At 35.4% G+C, this 17,459-nt stretch overlaps 1 protein-coding gene across 4 annotated transcripts in view; it reads right to left on the bottom strand.

Annotated features, from left to right (window-relative positions):
* Positions 1 to 2,500: 2,500 nt before the first annotated feature.
* The window catches only part of LOC150081922 (protein PALS1-like), a 262,311-nt gene continuing 247,352 nt past the window's right edge, over positions 2,501 to 17,459 (bottom strand). For all 4 annotated transcript variants that reach the window (XM_090378985.1, XM_090378986.1, XM_090378987.1 and 1 more), the window contains 3 exons: positions 16,405 to 16,569; positions 7,552 to 7,754; positions 2,501 to 3,499 (listed from right to left, as the gene is read on the bottom strand). In XM_090378985.1, coding sequence (XP_090235111.1) covers positions 3,200 to 3,499; positions 7,552 to 7,754; positions 16,405 to 16,569 — 668 coding nt within the window. In that variant the 3' untranslated portion in view covers positions 2,501 to 3,199. The remainder of the gene's footprint in view (positions 3,500 to 7,551; positions 7,755 to 16,404; positions 16,570 to 17,459) is intronic.

Genomic DNA, 17,459 nt, shown 5'->3' with positions numbered 1-17,459 from the left:
CTTCGTTTTCCAGAGATCACATGATTTTGAATATGCTGGATGTGCCCCTTTGCAATTAGGACAGCGCGATGTTTTAGCATCAGTCTGTGAAGGACCAAATTTTTGGTCCTTGTAGCATTCGGAGTAAGATCTTTTCTAATCATGATCCCACTCTGAAATTACTCCCTTGGAGGTGTTTCAAAATGGTGATAAAGTGCTCATAGATTTATCTGATACAGAGTGTAAAATAAGGAATGATGCCCAAGTGCAGGATAATCATTGTAATCCATGGTTAGCTCCTTTTTGCCCTGGGGAGGCCAAGCAGATAGAAAAGTTAGACATGTGGGGGTCTGTAATGTTGTTCATCTGGCCATTTAGCCACCAAACCAGGTACCCAGTAGTTTGAATTTTACTGTGGCTAGGACCAAAAAAAAAACTCCACACTAAGGTTCTCTTGAATTTGACAGATCTAGATGTGTGGGACATGGAAAGAAAGGTGAGCCAGGCTTGTGCAGAAAACTCTGCTGTCACTTTGTCCTTTGGAGAGTTGATAAGCAATCTCCAGTCCCTTTTAGTAGAGGTTGTTGGTGGCTGAAGCTCCTTACGGCAGCCTCTACACCATAAGGAGGTTTTAAAATGATCAATCCCTGACCTCATGTTTATACTTTGATGCCAATTGCTAAGTAGTCTCATATTGTGAATGCCATGATATTGCACTACCTCAGATAAACAATGCTGCAGTCATTGAAAAATTCATAATTTGTTTAGGGACAATAGCACAAACATATGTTAAGTTTTGAATGAAAAAAAAAAAAAGTAGTGATCCGTTTTGCATCAAGGCTATAATCACTGCATTTTGGAATCTATTATCTTAGTGTAGTATTGTCAATTAAATTGTGTTTAAATGGAAATTAGGCATCAACTGAGTGTATGGTAGATCCCCCCCATCAAGGCAATGTTATGTGGGATTTACAGTTGCAGTGAAGGTGATTTTTTTGTACTGCATCCATCTGACAATGATTATTTGAGAGGTAAAGGAACCCCTAGGCCTAAATGGATGTTAAAATACTTGCATTGAATACAGATTATCATGTGACATTAAGACTTCTTTGCTTATGTAAACTCTAGAAGCCCCCAAATAGGGATATGAGTAATTACAGACCTGTTTGTTTGACTTCACTTCTGTTGCAGGATCATCTAGACAAGAGTGCAGTATGGCATTGTTATTTTTTTATATCCATCAAAGTCAGTTGGGAACTGAGCTAGCTCAATGCTGATGGGGCAAAAATTCAAACTTGAGGAAAAACAGTTATGGAATAAATATGCAGTTGATTGCTTAAATAAATTCATTAGCAGAGGCATACAATGCAAGCATCAGCCCAAAAGATAACCCTCCATTTGTTCCAAATTCCTGTCCAGCTGAGCCTTAAATTTATTTAGGCTATTAGCTTTCGCAACAGATAGAAGCCTGTTCCACCAATCAACTATTCACACCTCTATCTTTCCTCAGGTAAATGTCTGAGGAAGAATCCAATCAGGATGCGGAAAGGTCAGGGAATGACCACCGCATATCCCGGAGCAATATGGCCTTAGTTGCTAATGCTCCTAAAAACCAAATAACAACAACAACCTCATATATAGTGCATTACTTCTCAATTATGATTTAATGCAATAGATCCAAGGCAACGTTATGCAGACTCATCAGAGTCTGCATAACAATACATGTTTGTTTACACCATTCTTATATGCAAAATTTCAAGGGCATGTGTGACTTTAAAAGCAACACTGTGTTTTGTTTCTGAATGAAGTCACCTAAATTTGTACTGTATTCTTTAAGAAATAGCTTTCATACCTAGAACAACACAGTTAATAGTGTTTATTTTGGAGGAATTTAGGTCAAAAGAAAGAGATAACTAATCCTATACATTATTTGTTATGGGGTAGAACAACATTAATGTTTCTTCTACTCTATAAGCAAGCACTGTATTAAATTAGCTTTCAAAGCTGAAAGCCTTTCCAATTTTCATTAAAATCTGATACATGTTCATGGCAGTTTCTTTGTAGAGGGAGAAAGTGAATCATTTGGTAGCTAGCATTAATCAGATATTTTCTGTGCTATGTTTTGGTAGTTGAGTGTATTAAAGGTAATAATAAGGGTTCCCATTCTGTTGGTATGCAAGTGGAGACACTTGTCTTCATGGTAAAGTCCTTCCTATACATTGTGAGAAGGGTTAAAAGAAAACCACTGTGTGTGACTAATGTTTTCAATTAAACTTAGACAGTACACATCCCGTTATTTGACTTTACCTCAACAATCTTGTTGTGCTGTGACTATTTGAAGTTTAATATTAGTTTTCAGGGATTACTGTCCCCTTTGCCCCAACACAGAATTATCTGTTATGAAGCATTTGGATCTGAAATATAAAAATTTGTTTTATTTTTCATATAACTCTACAAAGTCAATATTACAAATTTGGCCTTTATATGTAGTCATTCTGAAAAATATATCCATTTTAGCTCCAACATATAACTGATATTTAACAAAAAGGTTTACTTTCATGTCCATCTGAGAAACAGCAACCCCAAGCCAAATCTTATATCCCACTAATTTTAATTCTTTCAATAAAGTTACATTTATTATAATGGCTGCAAAAAACAAGGTGCATAAAATTTTGTTCTTAGTTACATAAGCAGTGAGCTTATGGATACACTTTTGAAAATGCTATTTACAAGTTATCCTACATACAACAGGAATTAATAAAGTTGCATCTTATAATCAAACATTCTTTTGAAATATTATTGCACAAGTATTCTCAATCATATACAGGTACACCTGACATATGGTCAGACTCTCACCCAGTGTTCTTTGTACATAACAGTAGCTCAATAACTTCGCTTTTAAATCATCTATACAAGAGTTTCTGATTACAACTATGCATAACTTCTTTTAAAGAGAATAAAGGCTCAATTCTCACAATAGATCAACTTCAATGCTGCCCTATTTAATTTTTTTTAGGTACATATATACATCTTTTTACAAATTTGGTTATATTTCAAGTCTCAAAGCACTATACAAAGTTTGTTCTTGTACACCAGTGGTACAACCTATAGAGCATTGTAGCCAGTTCTGGTTATGAAAAATTAATACAAAAAGGCATCTCAGAATCACATAGCACCAATTAGTGCCTTCCCCTAGACACAATGTAAGTTTATAAATTGGTCAGTTCACATCATTCCTCAACCACAGAGCAGGTACCCACTGTGGCTCTCTTTCTATGGAGCTAATTTCATGTAATAACTCACTGTATGCTTTATCAATATCAGAGTTGATGATGATTAAGTCAAAATAATGTCCATAATTTTCTTCCATTTCACGAGCTCTTTCTATAATATCTTTCAGTTCTTCATCCTTCACAGGCAACTCCATTCTTATCCGGTTCTGGCGCAGCTTTTCTAGAGATGGAGGTGCTACAAACACAACATATGGCTTGAGATCAGAATTCTTCAATATTTTCAGCGACTAGAATGGGAGAGAAAAAAAAAAAAAAAGGAAAGCATTAATTTATGTTACCAAGTGCTACTCTGTGTATTACTCCTAAATAATCACATTCCACATATACAACTGCGTGTTGTATATGTGACAGCTATCATATATTCTTGTTCTGAAAAGAATTAAAGTGAGTGGGACCGATTTCTGTAGAGGTGTTTGTGGCTACAGTTCTTTATTCTCAAATGATATGCTTACCATCAGATTTGATCCCTACAAAAAGTCTCTGCCTAGTTACAGAAAATTCATAACTAAAATCCTTAGTAACTCCAGGTTTCTGTTCATTAAAAAAAAAGGTGAAATGATAAGAGTTGCTATCAATTTGTTATTTGTATTCTTACTGATGATAATGCAAAAATATTGTAACTTTTTGCTTTATACAAAACTGCATAATTGCTATTGTACCACATGTAGCTGAAATGTTTATTAGATCATATGATGCAGTGGACAAAGTTTTTTTTTGAGCGCTAGTCCTGGACTCCAGCAGAAAGAGATCTTTTCATACTAACAATAATGAAAAGGTAAATGGAACTTGGCATTGTGTGTGGGGCAGGCACACTCCCATACCACTTATGAGAGAGAGACACACACACACTCCATATAAGTGTGCCTGAACCGCCCAAAATCCATGGTGGAAGACCATAAGTGATACCTCAATAATAAAAAAAGACAGGGGCCTAGGTATTCAGTGAGGCAAACAGTAGTGTTCTATTTAACTCCAGGGTCTGGAGCTGGATATCACATCGTTCTTCTTTCTTGGTGATTCCCTTCTAACTCAGGAATTTTTTTTTTGGCTGGTGCAGCAAAAGCCTCAGGTTTCCTTGCACCACATAGCTGCCACCTTTATTTTAGAGATATAGGATTAGTTATCAGTACAGTAAGCCAGTATCTAGACTCAGCACTGCTATAAGAAATTGTTAAACTACAAGCTTCCTTGTGCACTTACCAGCCTCTTCTGGTAGGTTCTCACACTGCTGCATCTTTACATGGTCACTGAACCAAAGAATAGTATCATCCTTCTGGTTTTATATGATATGGCCTATGTTCAGATTTTCAAGCAAGCAAATTATTTTATTGAAGAGTTCACATAGCTTATCCAACACTTGTCAGGTTGATAACCTAACCTTTTTTTTTACTTCAGTAGCATGCATTAGTTAAATCTTTCAATACCCTTCTTACTCCAATATTTAGGCCTACCATAATAAGGGCATGAGTGGGAGGCAGGCCAACCAAACTTCTCCTAAGTCTTCTAAAATAGAAAGATATTGAATGAATGAGTGTCTGGTAGCACATAGAATACCTGTTCCCTTCTAAGTCCCAAATGACATACCCAATAACCTTTCTGATGAGATTAGCATTAGTAGAAGCATTTGAGGCAAGAAAGCAAGCTTATGCAGCATCAGCTAAAAAATAACCACTTCACCCCTCTGTTCGTTCGAAATACCTGTCCAGCTGAGCCTTAAACTTCCACGACAAGGGATGGAAGTCTATTCCACCAACCACCCACTGGCTAAAGGCAAATTTCCTCATGTCTATCCTACATCTGTCTTTTCTCAATTTGAATTTATGCCCTCTCAGGTAATTATTCTGAGCAAGAGGAAGAATCCCATCAGCATTGAGCATGCTCAAACCATTCAAGGCTTTATACACCTCGCCGGTGCCTAGTCTCCAGACACTGTAATTTGCAAAACTTAAGCCTTTCTTCGTAAGCGCATCCCTTTGTTGCCCTTCTCTGTACTCGTTCCAGCATCCCTACATCCTTCTTGAAATGAGGCCTCCAGACCTGTATACAGTACTCTAGGTGTGGCCTTATACAAGGGAATAATCACCTCCTTATCCCTGCTAGAAAAATTCCTATATATCATTGACAATACACCATGAGCTACTCTTGCAGCCCATCTGCACTGCTCAGAAAACTTCAAACATACATTGAAGAAACAAAAAGCACCAGGTGAAGTTACTGTAGAGTTGTTAAAATTAGGAAAGGAATAATGCAATGCAATCATAAACCAATTAGCTTGTTGTTCACAAGGGTCATTAGTAACAGATTAGAATCAACATGCCTGGCATAGATATACCATACATTATGATTTTGAATAAAATATATGAGAATGCTAACCCCCTTTATTAGACTACACAAAGACAGTAGCAAATTTAAAATTGAGACACTATCTCTAAAGTTGTTTACTGCTGCTCTTGAAACTTTCAGAAGACTGGACTGGTCGCAGAAAGGGAAGTACCTAAACCATGAACAAGTATGCTGCAGAAATTGAAAAGGTAAATTTATATACTGATCAGCAATATCCTAATTTATACTCCCCACCATGGCTTATGGAAGTAAGAATCAGACTGTTGGATAAGAAGAGAAACACAAGTGTTTGTGGACAGTAAATGGATGGCCATTGCACAAAACAGAAGGAACTGGAAAGCTGCCAGAGAGGCCTTCATCAACACTAAGAGAAAGATGATTTTGATTTAATTCCAAGCTATATCTCACTATCTTGATTACTGTCTCTTCTTTCATTAGAAAAGATGTTGTTCCTATTATTTATCATGGAATGCTAATCATAAGCAGGAATTCTCAGATTTTTTTTTTTTTTAAATTCAATTCAGTGACAAATCTTGCTACACTGAACATGTCTGGGTATGAAGACTGTCCTCACTCTACTGAATTTTCAAATTAGAGCTTTTGCCACTATCTAAATACTATATGATGGAGGAGTTAAGATTTTAATGGTTTAGAACTTGCTTACTTTTCAACTATTCATGAGCTTTTGCTGGGATATCTTTTGATATCCCATCTCTCTAGAGATGTTTAATATTATTAGCAAGCTTATGCAGCATTAGCCAAAAAAAACAAAGACCCTTTACATAGCACCAGATGGAAGTTTATTACTGGAATAAATTACCCAGTAAGAAAGAAAATATTTGAACATTTATGTCCCAGAAAGAGTAAGGATGCCATTAGCAAGTTCACTCAATCCATTTAAGTCCTTGACTAATCTGGCTGTTTTCTTTGCCATAGCAGCCTGTACAATTAAGTTTTTCATTTTCTGCCACTTCAACTCAAAACATATATAGAAATACTTGCCCAAACTAAACGAAGGTCGAAGATCGTATTAATGAACATGAAGGGGTTATTCGTTGTGCTGATTTTGACAGCTGAGAATTACTGCCATGAGCAGAATTTCAACTATAATCCATTTCTCATGTTTAGAAGCCCTCCCTATAGCTATGGCAGCAACAATATTGAGTCTAATGTCCTCTTTTGTTACTCCTGCCTTGCACAAGGCTACTTTTTTGTATTATAGTTGACAAAAAGCTCTTTGCCCCATCTGCTTGAATTTATGTTTCAATATGTTTAACCCTGACATTTGAAGACTCTTCTGTAATGGGTATTATTTGCCTTCAAAGATGCTAACAGTCACATCAGTTATTGATATTAATGGACAACCCATAGGTTTTTGATGCTGGTTTTCCAGAAATTACTGCTTATGGTGCTCCCATTTAAAATGCCTTAATCCTTCTTGATTTTGGAAAAGTGGACAAAATTCTGGTAATTGTTTCCAGTGCAAAAAGGACACTCTTTCCATTCAGAGGCTATCTTCAACTATGATAAAAAAGAATCAGGTGTGCAGATTTAACTAAAAATTGCTTAAAAAGTTGGTCCTGTTTACAGTTCTAGTCCCATTATTGCTATAATAGGAGTTAATGTATACAGTAAAGAGAAGAATATCTGATAGGTTTAATTTAAGTTTGCAAATAAAATTAATATTTTTCAGCTTTCAAACCAAAGAAAGAGTTGCTGCATTATCACAGTTAATATGCTAGTTGCAAATGAAATATTCTCTTCAACAGCTAAAATTACTTGTAAAAGGAAAGTGAGTTTGAACCTAAACACCATTTTACTTTAACATGCTGTCATTGGTTACTAATGTTGACAGTTATATTTTGAAATAATGGCTTCACATAGACAAAACTACTCTTAACTAAAAAAAAAAAAAAAACAACTATATAATCTTTACCTGTGGATGCAGATTAAGAACACATATTTTTCCAGCATTAACAACTGATCGTATGGCATCTAAACTTGTACCATAGTAGTTCTTTTCATATTCACCGTGCTCCACAAACTTGCATGCTACAATATCGGTTTCAAACTGGGCACGAGTAATGAAATGGTAGTCTACACCATCAAGTTCACCGTCTTTCCTTGGCCGACTCGTGTCTAGAAAAATAAGCACTTGTTTAGTATAGCATGTATCAGGGGAAAGAAATCCAATTTACACCACAATGAAATAATGGAAGAAAAACATTTCAGTGTATCAATTTGTATACAGATAAATGAGAATTTGGCAACTTATGCTTCTACTTTCAAAATTTTTAAGAAATTTCTGTACATGGAAAATTTACTCATTCGTGTTTTCATTGATGTAATAATGAAATTTTTACAAGACTAAAAGAAAAAGCCATGTGTGTAACTGTACGCATGAAATATGTTTTATTTTATGTGAAAACAAAGTTATGATTTTAACATTTTATGCTCACATCTGCTACTTACTCTACCTAATCAATGTTAGTGACTGACTTAGCATCCAATTGGTCCAAAAAATTTAGTAGGTGCCGCCAAAGATGTTTTCACATCAAAAAGTTGAAATCTTTTCCAATATGTCATAATATACTCAGTTGGATTTTTATTAATTTTCTGTCGATAGATGCTGGAGTTGTCTGGATGTATTTAGTCAGTTACAACAGAAAAATAGGTCTTCCCATGAAAATAGTCCCCAAATTATAACACCAGAAAGTACATCTAGGTGCCATGTGGATGTTGATATTTCCTATGTTGTGAGACACGACCTTTGGCTGGTTCTTTCAACTGCTGTTGAGCTAGTCGCAGTAGACTCATGACATCATACAATGGAAGCACTTAACCATGTTGGTACCTGCACATCTTGCCCATAATTATTCCAAAAGATCTTGACTCATGCTTCCTTGCCACACAAGGGATGTTGCTAATACAGAGTGAACAGTTAGGCTTACTTACCTAATTGAAGTACCTTATGCACAGACACTTGCTCTATTGGTCTTTGCAAGCTTTGAAATAGCACTTTTTTTATGTCATCCACTGTAGATAAACAACAACCCTGATGCCCCATTTTCGGTTTAGGGAACAGCCAGAAATCAAATGGTGAATGGTTGGGGGAGACTACTGCATGATCCTTCCACTTTTTGAGGTCATCTTCAGTGTAGTATTATGCCCTCATCTTTTAAAAAAATTATCAGCATAACTGATTGGGCTAGTTGGATGCTTCCACTCTGGTCTCAGGATTTTAGACAAACAAACAACCAACGAACAAACTTTGTAACCACAGTTGTGACGCAGTCCAACTTCGTGAGCAATCTCAAAAACAGTCATTCTCCTATCATTTCATATTATAGGACATCCACTGGAAGATTCATCTTCCAATGTTTCCTGTCTGTTTTTTCCCAAATTTAAAGAAGTTGGATGGTTTACTTTCTTAACGTCTTATTTATTCAAATAGAAAACAAAGTATTGATCATCCTTGTGATATGCCTTTGACAGCATTTTTGCATTGCACTTGGAAGGTTGTGAGAGGCAAGATAATAGCTCCTTAGTCCAAAGCTTTAAGTGTTCCTTCACTGATAAATGCATTACAGATGTTTAACTCTGCTTTGATCATCATATTCAGTGTAGATCTATTTCACTTAAATCCATACCAATTTTCATTCAGTTTCCAGAAACTGTGTGCAACTGGTGATTGATAGTTCTGTAAATCTTTTCCTGCTTTAGAAAAAGCTATGACAAAGGAATGAACTTTCCAATAGGATCCAATTATGAAAAAAACAGCAGCAAATTTAAGGCCATTTCATTTAAATGTTTTAACATGTTATATATTCCATATGAGCCTGAAGCACTGTTAGATGTCCTGATTAAAGCGTATTTTATATCACTGACTATCTTTTTATGCATTAACTGCTTCATTAGTATCAACTGAATAGCATCCAGGCTTTGTTGTTTCTTTGATCATGTAAAGTGATTGGCAGTTTTTTTTTTTTTTTTTGTCTATTAGATGGCACAAATGCACAGATCTGCCCATTTTACATTTTTTGGGAAATGTATGATGCTTTGCCCTTGCAGTAAATTAGTTTGTGCACGATTTTTTAATTCACAGTTTGCACAAGTAGTATCAGCCTGGCAAATTGTCTATTGGAATCGTGTTATCGTCTTGCTTGCATCACTTTCTGAGCTCTTGGACCATTTCCTCCTCTGAACCCTTTAACAGGTCCCATCCACTAAACTCCCTCAGAGGAGTTTAGTGGGGGCATATGGAGAAATTTGAACTGGGATTCCACTTTAGTAAGTATTCTGAATGTTTGAGTTATCTCAACCAGTAGATCACCTGACTGGAGCCTTTTGGCTATTTTTGATAATCCTACTGCATTCTCTAGACATCTCTGTAAGATGGCAAGTCTTCCCATTGACTGAGTTTACCTAGTGTGTATTACCAGGAATGCGTGGGAGGTAGAAGCGATACCAACCAGTGACTGGAAAAGGTTAGTTTTTAATAAATAAAAGGAAACTCTCCTTTCTGGGCTCTATTGTACTGCTTGGAGAACTAGATATCTTTTAAACAGAAAGCACTTTATAGATTGCCTGGGGCCAGTCTCCTATTATTTTGTACAACTAAGAATATAGCATGAAGTGATGATATATTCTTGGTCTATAGGCACATTTGGTAATGCTATTCTGATATTTTGTTATCAAACCTTAATCTGGCAGAAAATTTTTAACTCAAAGATAATCTGTTTAAAAAAAATAACAATAAATGAATAACTTGAAGTTTCTCATGTGACATATTTCCAATCTGGTCACTTCGGATGATATAGCCACTCTGGGCAATAAATTTTGACATTATACCAGCAAAAAAATGCAACACTGAAGGTTAAGAAAGCCAACACGAGAACTACCTCAAACTGATTTGCCACTACTGCAGTTTCTCCCTGCATTCTCAGTAAACAGACTGTGTGTGTGTGTGTGTTATTGGCAGTAGAAGCTGGTTTTTTTTTTTTTTTAAAAACAGTGGAGGGGGGATAACACGCTAAGACGGGCAGTCTTGAGGATATATCTGTAAGTAAATTTCAGAAAACACTCAAACTCCAATAATCTGCTTTCAATAATGATAAAAAAAACTAATCAATACATAGTTATCGACTTCTGCTGCCAACATGCACTGTCTGTTTACCGAGACTGCAGTAGCAGCAAACCAGTTTCTCCAGATGAGTTTCCTGAAGTTCATGTTGGCTTTCTTTACCATAGCCAATGTAACATTTAAATATTAGTTTTTCACACTTTTGTAAAAACAGTGGCTTGTAACCTTTGTTCCCTCTCATACAATATGTTCCATACAGGAACATATTGTATGAGAGGGTACTAAGTACCTTTACAAGGGGATGCAGTGAAATTTGAGCTACAAAAAAAAAAAAAATAATAATAATAAATAAGTTTTTTGCCATTTTATATCTTACTTTATAAGTAGCTTTATAGGTTACTACTTGATATACGTAAAACCATTGTTATAGTAGAGAATTCAAATTTTTAATTGTGATAAATGATAAGCTATTGTAAAACTAGATAGTGGAGTACATATCACTACATTTAGAAATCTATTAGTAGTATAGTATTGATTAATTATAATTATCATGCCCCAGACTAGAGCAGCAAAGCAATGGGCACAAAGTAGCAGGAGTGCAGTTCTCCAATACATTACAACCTCAAAAAATGTGTGGCTTATGAAATATTTGGAGATCTCTCTGGAACAGGACATGATCTAGCAAATGAGGATATCCTTGTGTGTGTGTGCGCGCTAGGTGCAGAGAGTGTCAAGAAATTAGGCACCAACTCAGCATTCTGATGGGTGCCTACGAGAGTTTGAAGAGTCGGGTAGATGTCCTCAAAGGTATTAAAGTGGGGGACCCATCAAGCTCTCAAGCTGCCCAACTCAGAGCTCCCTCTTGTGCATCAGGCTACACAGAGGCAAAATGCACTGGTCTGTCAGGAGATAGGAAATATATTGTGTAAAAAGGATAGTTGGAATAGGAGAGACTGCTTCTACAGGGATGGGATACACTTAAATAGAAGGGGTGCAAGAATGTTTGCTGATGCTATCAAGGCAGTGTTAGGTGGGTTGGAAAACTGCTAGCTTTTGGGGATTAGCAGAAGAATAGATTAACTAGAGGCACAGGCGAAAGTGATTCTTGCACTGCTGTTAGAATGGGGGATGCTGGGAGTCATCATGGAACAAATAAATAGATGGGCTGTGTAACTAAAAATAAGAATAGGTGCATGTACACCAAATAAATTTGAAGTGCTGGTCACGACATCAATATATTGTGTGGCACAGATATAAGTAGTGAATTTGGGGAGTACAATGTGCATAGGCAGAATAGAAAGGGAGCAGGGGTAATGTTGTTAGTTAAGAAACACAAAATATAAGGAAGTGCATCCAGTTGACATAAGCACTGGGAAAACAAAAATGAGAGTAGGAGTGTGTTATATTTCTAATGACTCTGATGAGTACAATGAACAACTGTACAGAGCAATAGAGTGTTCCCGTAAATCAAATTGTCTTATAATGGGGGATTTTAACTGGAACTTGTGGGTTGACTACTTGCCAGCAAGACTTGTGGATTTACTGGATGATTTTTTTTTCTACAGAAACATGTTAGAAAGACAACCAAAGAGAGTAATACTCTTGATCTGGTTATCAGCAATGATTATTGGTACATTAAGAAACCACTATGTGGTAGTGATCACAGTGTACTGATATGGGATTTACTTGAAGTGTAACTACCATCAGGGGGGGAAAAGGTTTTTGCTTTCGTAGAGGTGACTAAGTGGAACCAACTAATGATGATGCCAACAGCAAATTCTAAATGGGAAGAATTCAAGGAAGTAATTGTGGAAGCTACTAGGCTTAAATGGATGTCAGATAAACTAATGAGACTCGTGGCACAGAAGAAAAATGCATGGGATGCATATAAATTATCAGGAGACACAGAAGCCTATGGTAGATATAAGCTAGTCCGTAATCAAGTCACAAAGGCAGATTATGAGAAATCTTTGGCAAGGGATGCTACGAGAAACAGCAACACCTTCTTTAGTTACATAAACTCTAGAAGGAAGGGGGATGAATCAGATTTGTCCATTTGATATCAATGGTTCGACTGTTGATGATCTTGCTCAGATTGTCAGCAATCTGAATGTGTATTTTGCATCTAGATTCATACACGAGGAGAATGTCAGAAATTTATCAAATTGTAACAGGATGCTTAATGATTTTGCAATAACTGAGCGCAACATGGAGGAGAAATAATTGAAGTTAAACATAAGGCACTCAGGATTTATCCAGTTATATTAAAGGAAGTAAGTAAACCCTTAGCCATAATTGTGGAAGTCCCCACAGAATGGAGGTACGCAAATGTATTCCCAATTCACAAAGGGGGATACAAGGATGACATGTAATTAATTTAACTTCTGTTCCAGGGAAAATAATGGAGTCACTGAAGGATCATCTAGACATCTGCAGTAATAATTCAGACAGCATGGGTTTGTTAAGAGAGAGTCTAGTCTGACAAATTTGATATCATATACTTGAATTTCAGGAAAGCTTTTGACACTGTTGCATATAAAAGACTACTATACAAATTGAAGCAATATGGTATTAAGAGTGGTAATCAATGGACACTGCCTGCTCTTCGTCGGATCCCCCGTTGTTTTGTATCAATGAAGGTATATTAGGCTTAATGTTGAAGTTTGGCAGATGGGCTGAGAGGTGGCAACTGAAGTTTAATATTGACAAATGCAAAGTACTGCATATGGGTAGAAGTAACCCTAGAGAAACATACAAACTGTGTGGTATAAAATGAAAAAGACCTGGAAGTAACTGTGCAGGCCATGGGGTATTGTTGATGATATACAAGAATTTTGCTAGTAGGGAAAAGGAAGTGATTATCCCTTTGTATGAGGTAATGGTCAGGCCATGCCTTGAATACTGTATATGGGAATTTTGCTAGGCCTCATTTTAAGGATGAGGAGTTGCTTGAGAGAGTACAGAGAAGGGCAACAAAGGGGTCCTCTTACCAAGAAAGCTTTAATTTAAGTTCTGCAAAGTGATCTAATTGAGGTGTATAAGACCTTGAATGGTTTGAACAAGTTCAATACTGATAGGATTCTTCCTCATGCTCAGATTCTGCACCCAAGGGGGCATAAATTCAAATCGAGGAAAGACAGTTGTAGAATAGATGTGTGGAAGTTCGCCTTTAACCAGCAAGTAGTTAATTGCTGGAAGAAACTTCCATCTGTTGTTGTGGAAATTGATAGCTTAAATAAATTCAAGGAGGAAATGAATGTGTGAAATGGTGGGTTTTTTTTTTTTTTTTGGCTGATGCTACATAAGCTTGCTTTCCTGCATCACATTCCTTCTATGCTACTACTATTCTGTCAGATAGAATGACTCTGCACCTGCTTAAAAGAATCCTCTGAAGTTGGCACACAATACATATTGATTCTATTTCACTCTGACCAACTGTATTTAAAACTGTTCTAAGCAAGCAGTGGCTTTCAACCTGATTTAAGTTAAAAATGACAAGCACTATATGGAATATATCAGGTCAACTATGTGATCTCATGCTATCCTCACTATCTGTATTATTTCATTTCTTCACCTCCCCCCCCCCACACTTAAGGTTTCCATTGGATTTTATTGCACTGCAATGAGGGATTTCAAACAGGGCGAATAAGTGTCCCAACATTGTTGCGCACCATCATTCTACTTCTCTCTCTCGGGGTAACTCGGGAATTTTTTTTTTTGTCTGGTGCAGCATAACCCTTGGGCTTCCTTGTACCATATGGCTGATAATAATAATATCCAGTGACAATCTCTGAACAGAAGTTTATACAGTGCTCTTGCTGCCAAGCAGAAATCTACATTACACTTGTAGGGTTTCTCAATCAATCCTTCAGATTCCTTTTTGCTTCATTATAATTTTCTAAACAATCAATTTTAATTATACAACACTTGTATATTTTGTTAAAATTTAATTGTTACACTATAACCACAGCAATAACATCTAAGGATAAAAACCCTGTTGAATTATTATGTTACAGTACAAAATAGCAGAGATGAAACAATCAAACATATATGCGTTACTATTTTGCTGCTCTTAAGTGCTTCATGTTATATAGTGATTCTATTACTATTGATGATTAAACATGTCTTACTATTTATAACTGTTTTTTCTGTTACCAAGAACAGTGTGAAGCCAGTTGCCACTTCATAATTTGATTCATGAATAGCAAAACATGTATCTTATAACACTGTAGTTTAAGATCTGCTGCTATTATTTATTTTTCTGGAAGAGAGGAGCAGATATAAAAATTTCAGACATCAGAGAAATGTTAAGAATAACAGTTGGTGGTGGTATTGTGTGTCCAGGTTAGGGCCATTGCTTTGTTTATTATAGAAACATGACAATTTTTCTAGGTGCAGCATGTATTCATAGCTGATCAGTATTTTGCAACTTTTTCAACAGGAAGCATTTAAACATTGTAGTCCCTCTTAAGATGTTCTTTATGGCAACTCAGCTGGCATGATACATCACCACCTGTCACTCATTTCTAGGTTTCATTCCCATTCATTACTGGAGGAGCAGAGTCCCCCTTCACCACATGTGAATGAACAAACAATTCTACAGATATTAGCAATAAGTTGCTGTGCCATTAAAAGAAACTTATTATTTTAAAGAAATGTTGGAGTGGTATGGGGAAACTGTATGACTCATGAAAAAGGTGGTTATTTAACATTAATATGATTATAATATATGTTATTATATTGTTAGTAAGATAGCATATATATGTTATTTGTATGCTGCTCCAGAAATAAAGCAGTTTAATCTTGTTTGCATGGCTTCTCAATTGCCCCATCTCAATATAGACTATGGTGAAAAATGTTTTCAGTCTTGTGCCAAGTAAACTGACCAGAATATCACAAAACTTGGTTATAGTTTAGTTCTTGTCATTTCAAAATAAAGTTAAATTTAAGCTATAAAATAAAAATAAGCCTGATCACAATAATTATGAACAGTCACAAAAAAAATAAAATTGTTTTTTTTATTACCAAATAGATTCCCTTAGTCTAGAAAGTATACTGATATTAATCTTCTCTCCACCTCAATTTAAATTACATATTTGAACTTTTTTCTTTTAACTCTCTGACAGGTGTGAAAGTTTCCAGCAGATGTTCCTTGAGATAAGTTATCCTATTTTATAACCTTAAAATTGTTCAATCTATTATAAATTGCACAGCTATAAATAATCCATTTAATTTTTTTTTTAAATAAAACCTCAAAATTTGGACATTATCTTTACTGTCCGCTGGAAAGAAACTAAAATTGAATAAACTGCGCACTGCAGCATTGGTGACTGAATGGGAAAGATGCTGCTAATTTTAAATTGTTTTTCAACACTGGATGATGATTTAATTTTATTGGCGCAAAAACAACTGAGGTTATACTGCACCTTTTCGACATTGGAAAATGATACATAAGAATGGGCTTATTTTTATTGCAGCCAACCTTCTTTGATAACAAAACAATTAATGATACAAATCTATTAAAGCCACTCATATACATTTTGTTTAAATTTAAAAAAAAAACTGATCTAGCATACCTTACTTCAACATTAGGAAAATGAACCCTCTGATGGGTTAATTTTCCTAAAAATCTGTATATACAAGTTTTAGACATTCTACTATTATGCCTAACCTAACAAATAAATAGAAAGTCATAACAGTACTTACGAGGAACTGCAGCTGCAAATCTATCTGTATTCTCCATTAATTTTTGCCTAATTTCATGCCTTCCAATGTTAGGAGGGCCTATTAAGACAACTGGTCTTTTCTGATTAGATCGAGGATAATAGAGTGCCACTTCTTCATAAGTTAAGATCTGGTCAGCATCAAAATCTGAAAAATTATGGCAAGTATATTTAAAAATACGTAATTTAATGAAATACTTGCTGAAAAATAGAGCATGACTAGCTCCATAAAAATTATTTAAACTTAACATAATTAAGTGCTCAGTATATAATGTACTAGAAGTACACTGTGAGAGTTTGGGGAAACCCTTTCATTTCAAACATATATAAAATATCTTAAAAAGTAAGAAACCAGAATTATTCCATTTCAGTAGTTATAAAATAAATTTTTCCTAGCTGTTCTTTTTAATGCTCCAAAACTACTTGACTAGACTTTTTTGTGATAATTATCATATATTTAACTGTACTGCCAAGACCAAGTTTTAGAATAAACTAATCCCAAATTTTATTTCTGATCCATTAAATTACAACTGCTGAGAATGTAATTAATCAGCACCCAATAACTTGCTAACCCTCAGATGACTGATACTAGAACTTTTACTTCTTCAAATAGAAAAATGTTTGGCTGTAGTTTACTTTAAGCAGTAGTATATGTTTTCATCTTATAAAACATGCAACCAATCTAAAAACAATTTTTATTGCAGATTATGTACTAAATAATGATAAACTGAGTGCGAAAACATATACATAAATGTTTTTTTTTTTTTTTCAAAACTCAAATTTGCTGGGAACTTGTCCATAAAAGTAATCTTAATGAACATTAATTGATAGAATTTGTCTTGCAAAAATAAATTTTGAAGTGAATCTCTGTATGATCAAGTCATTCATTCTTCTGGATTAGCCTGTTTATAGTTATAAATTCAAAGCAAAACTAGACAAACATTTGGAATGAATGGATGGGAAGTTTTTTTTTTGGTTGATGCTCCATATGCCTCTACTAATGCTAAAAGTCCTCAACACTGTCATCATTCAAATTTG

Source organism: Mastigoproctus giganteus, chromosome 8 (genome assembly GCF_048544385.1).
Source record: "Mastigoproctus giganteus isolate SK-2022 chromosome 8, ASM4854438v1, whole genome shotgun sequence".
NCBI lineage: Eukaryota > Metazoa > Arthropoda > Arachnida > Uropygi > Thelyphonidae > Mastigoproctus > Mastigoproctus giganteus.
Note: the sequence above shows the minus strand (reverse complement) of the source record. Positions and strands in the feature narration are given on the sequence as shown.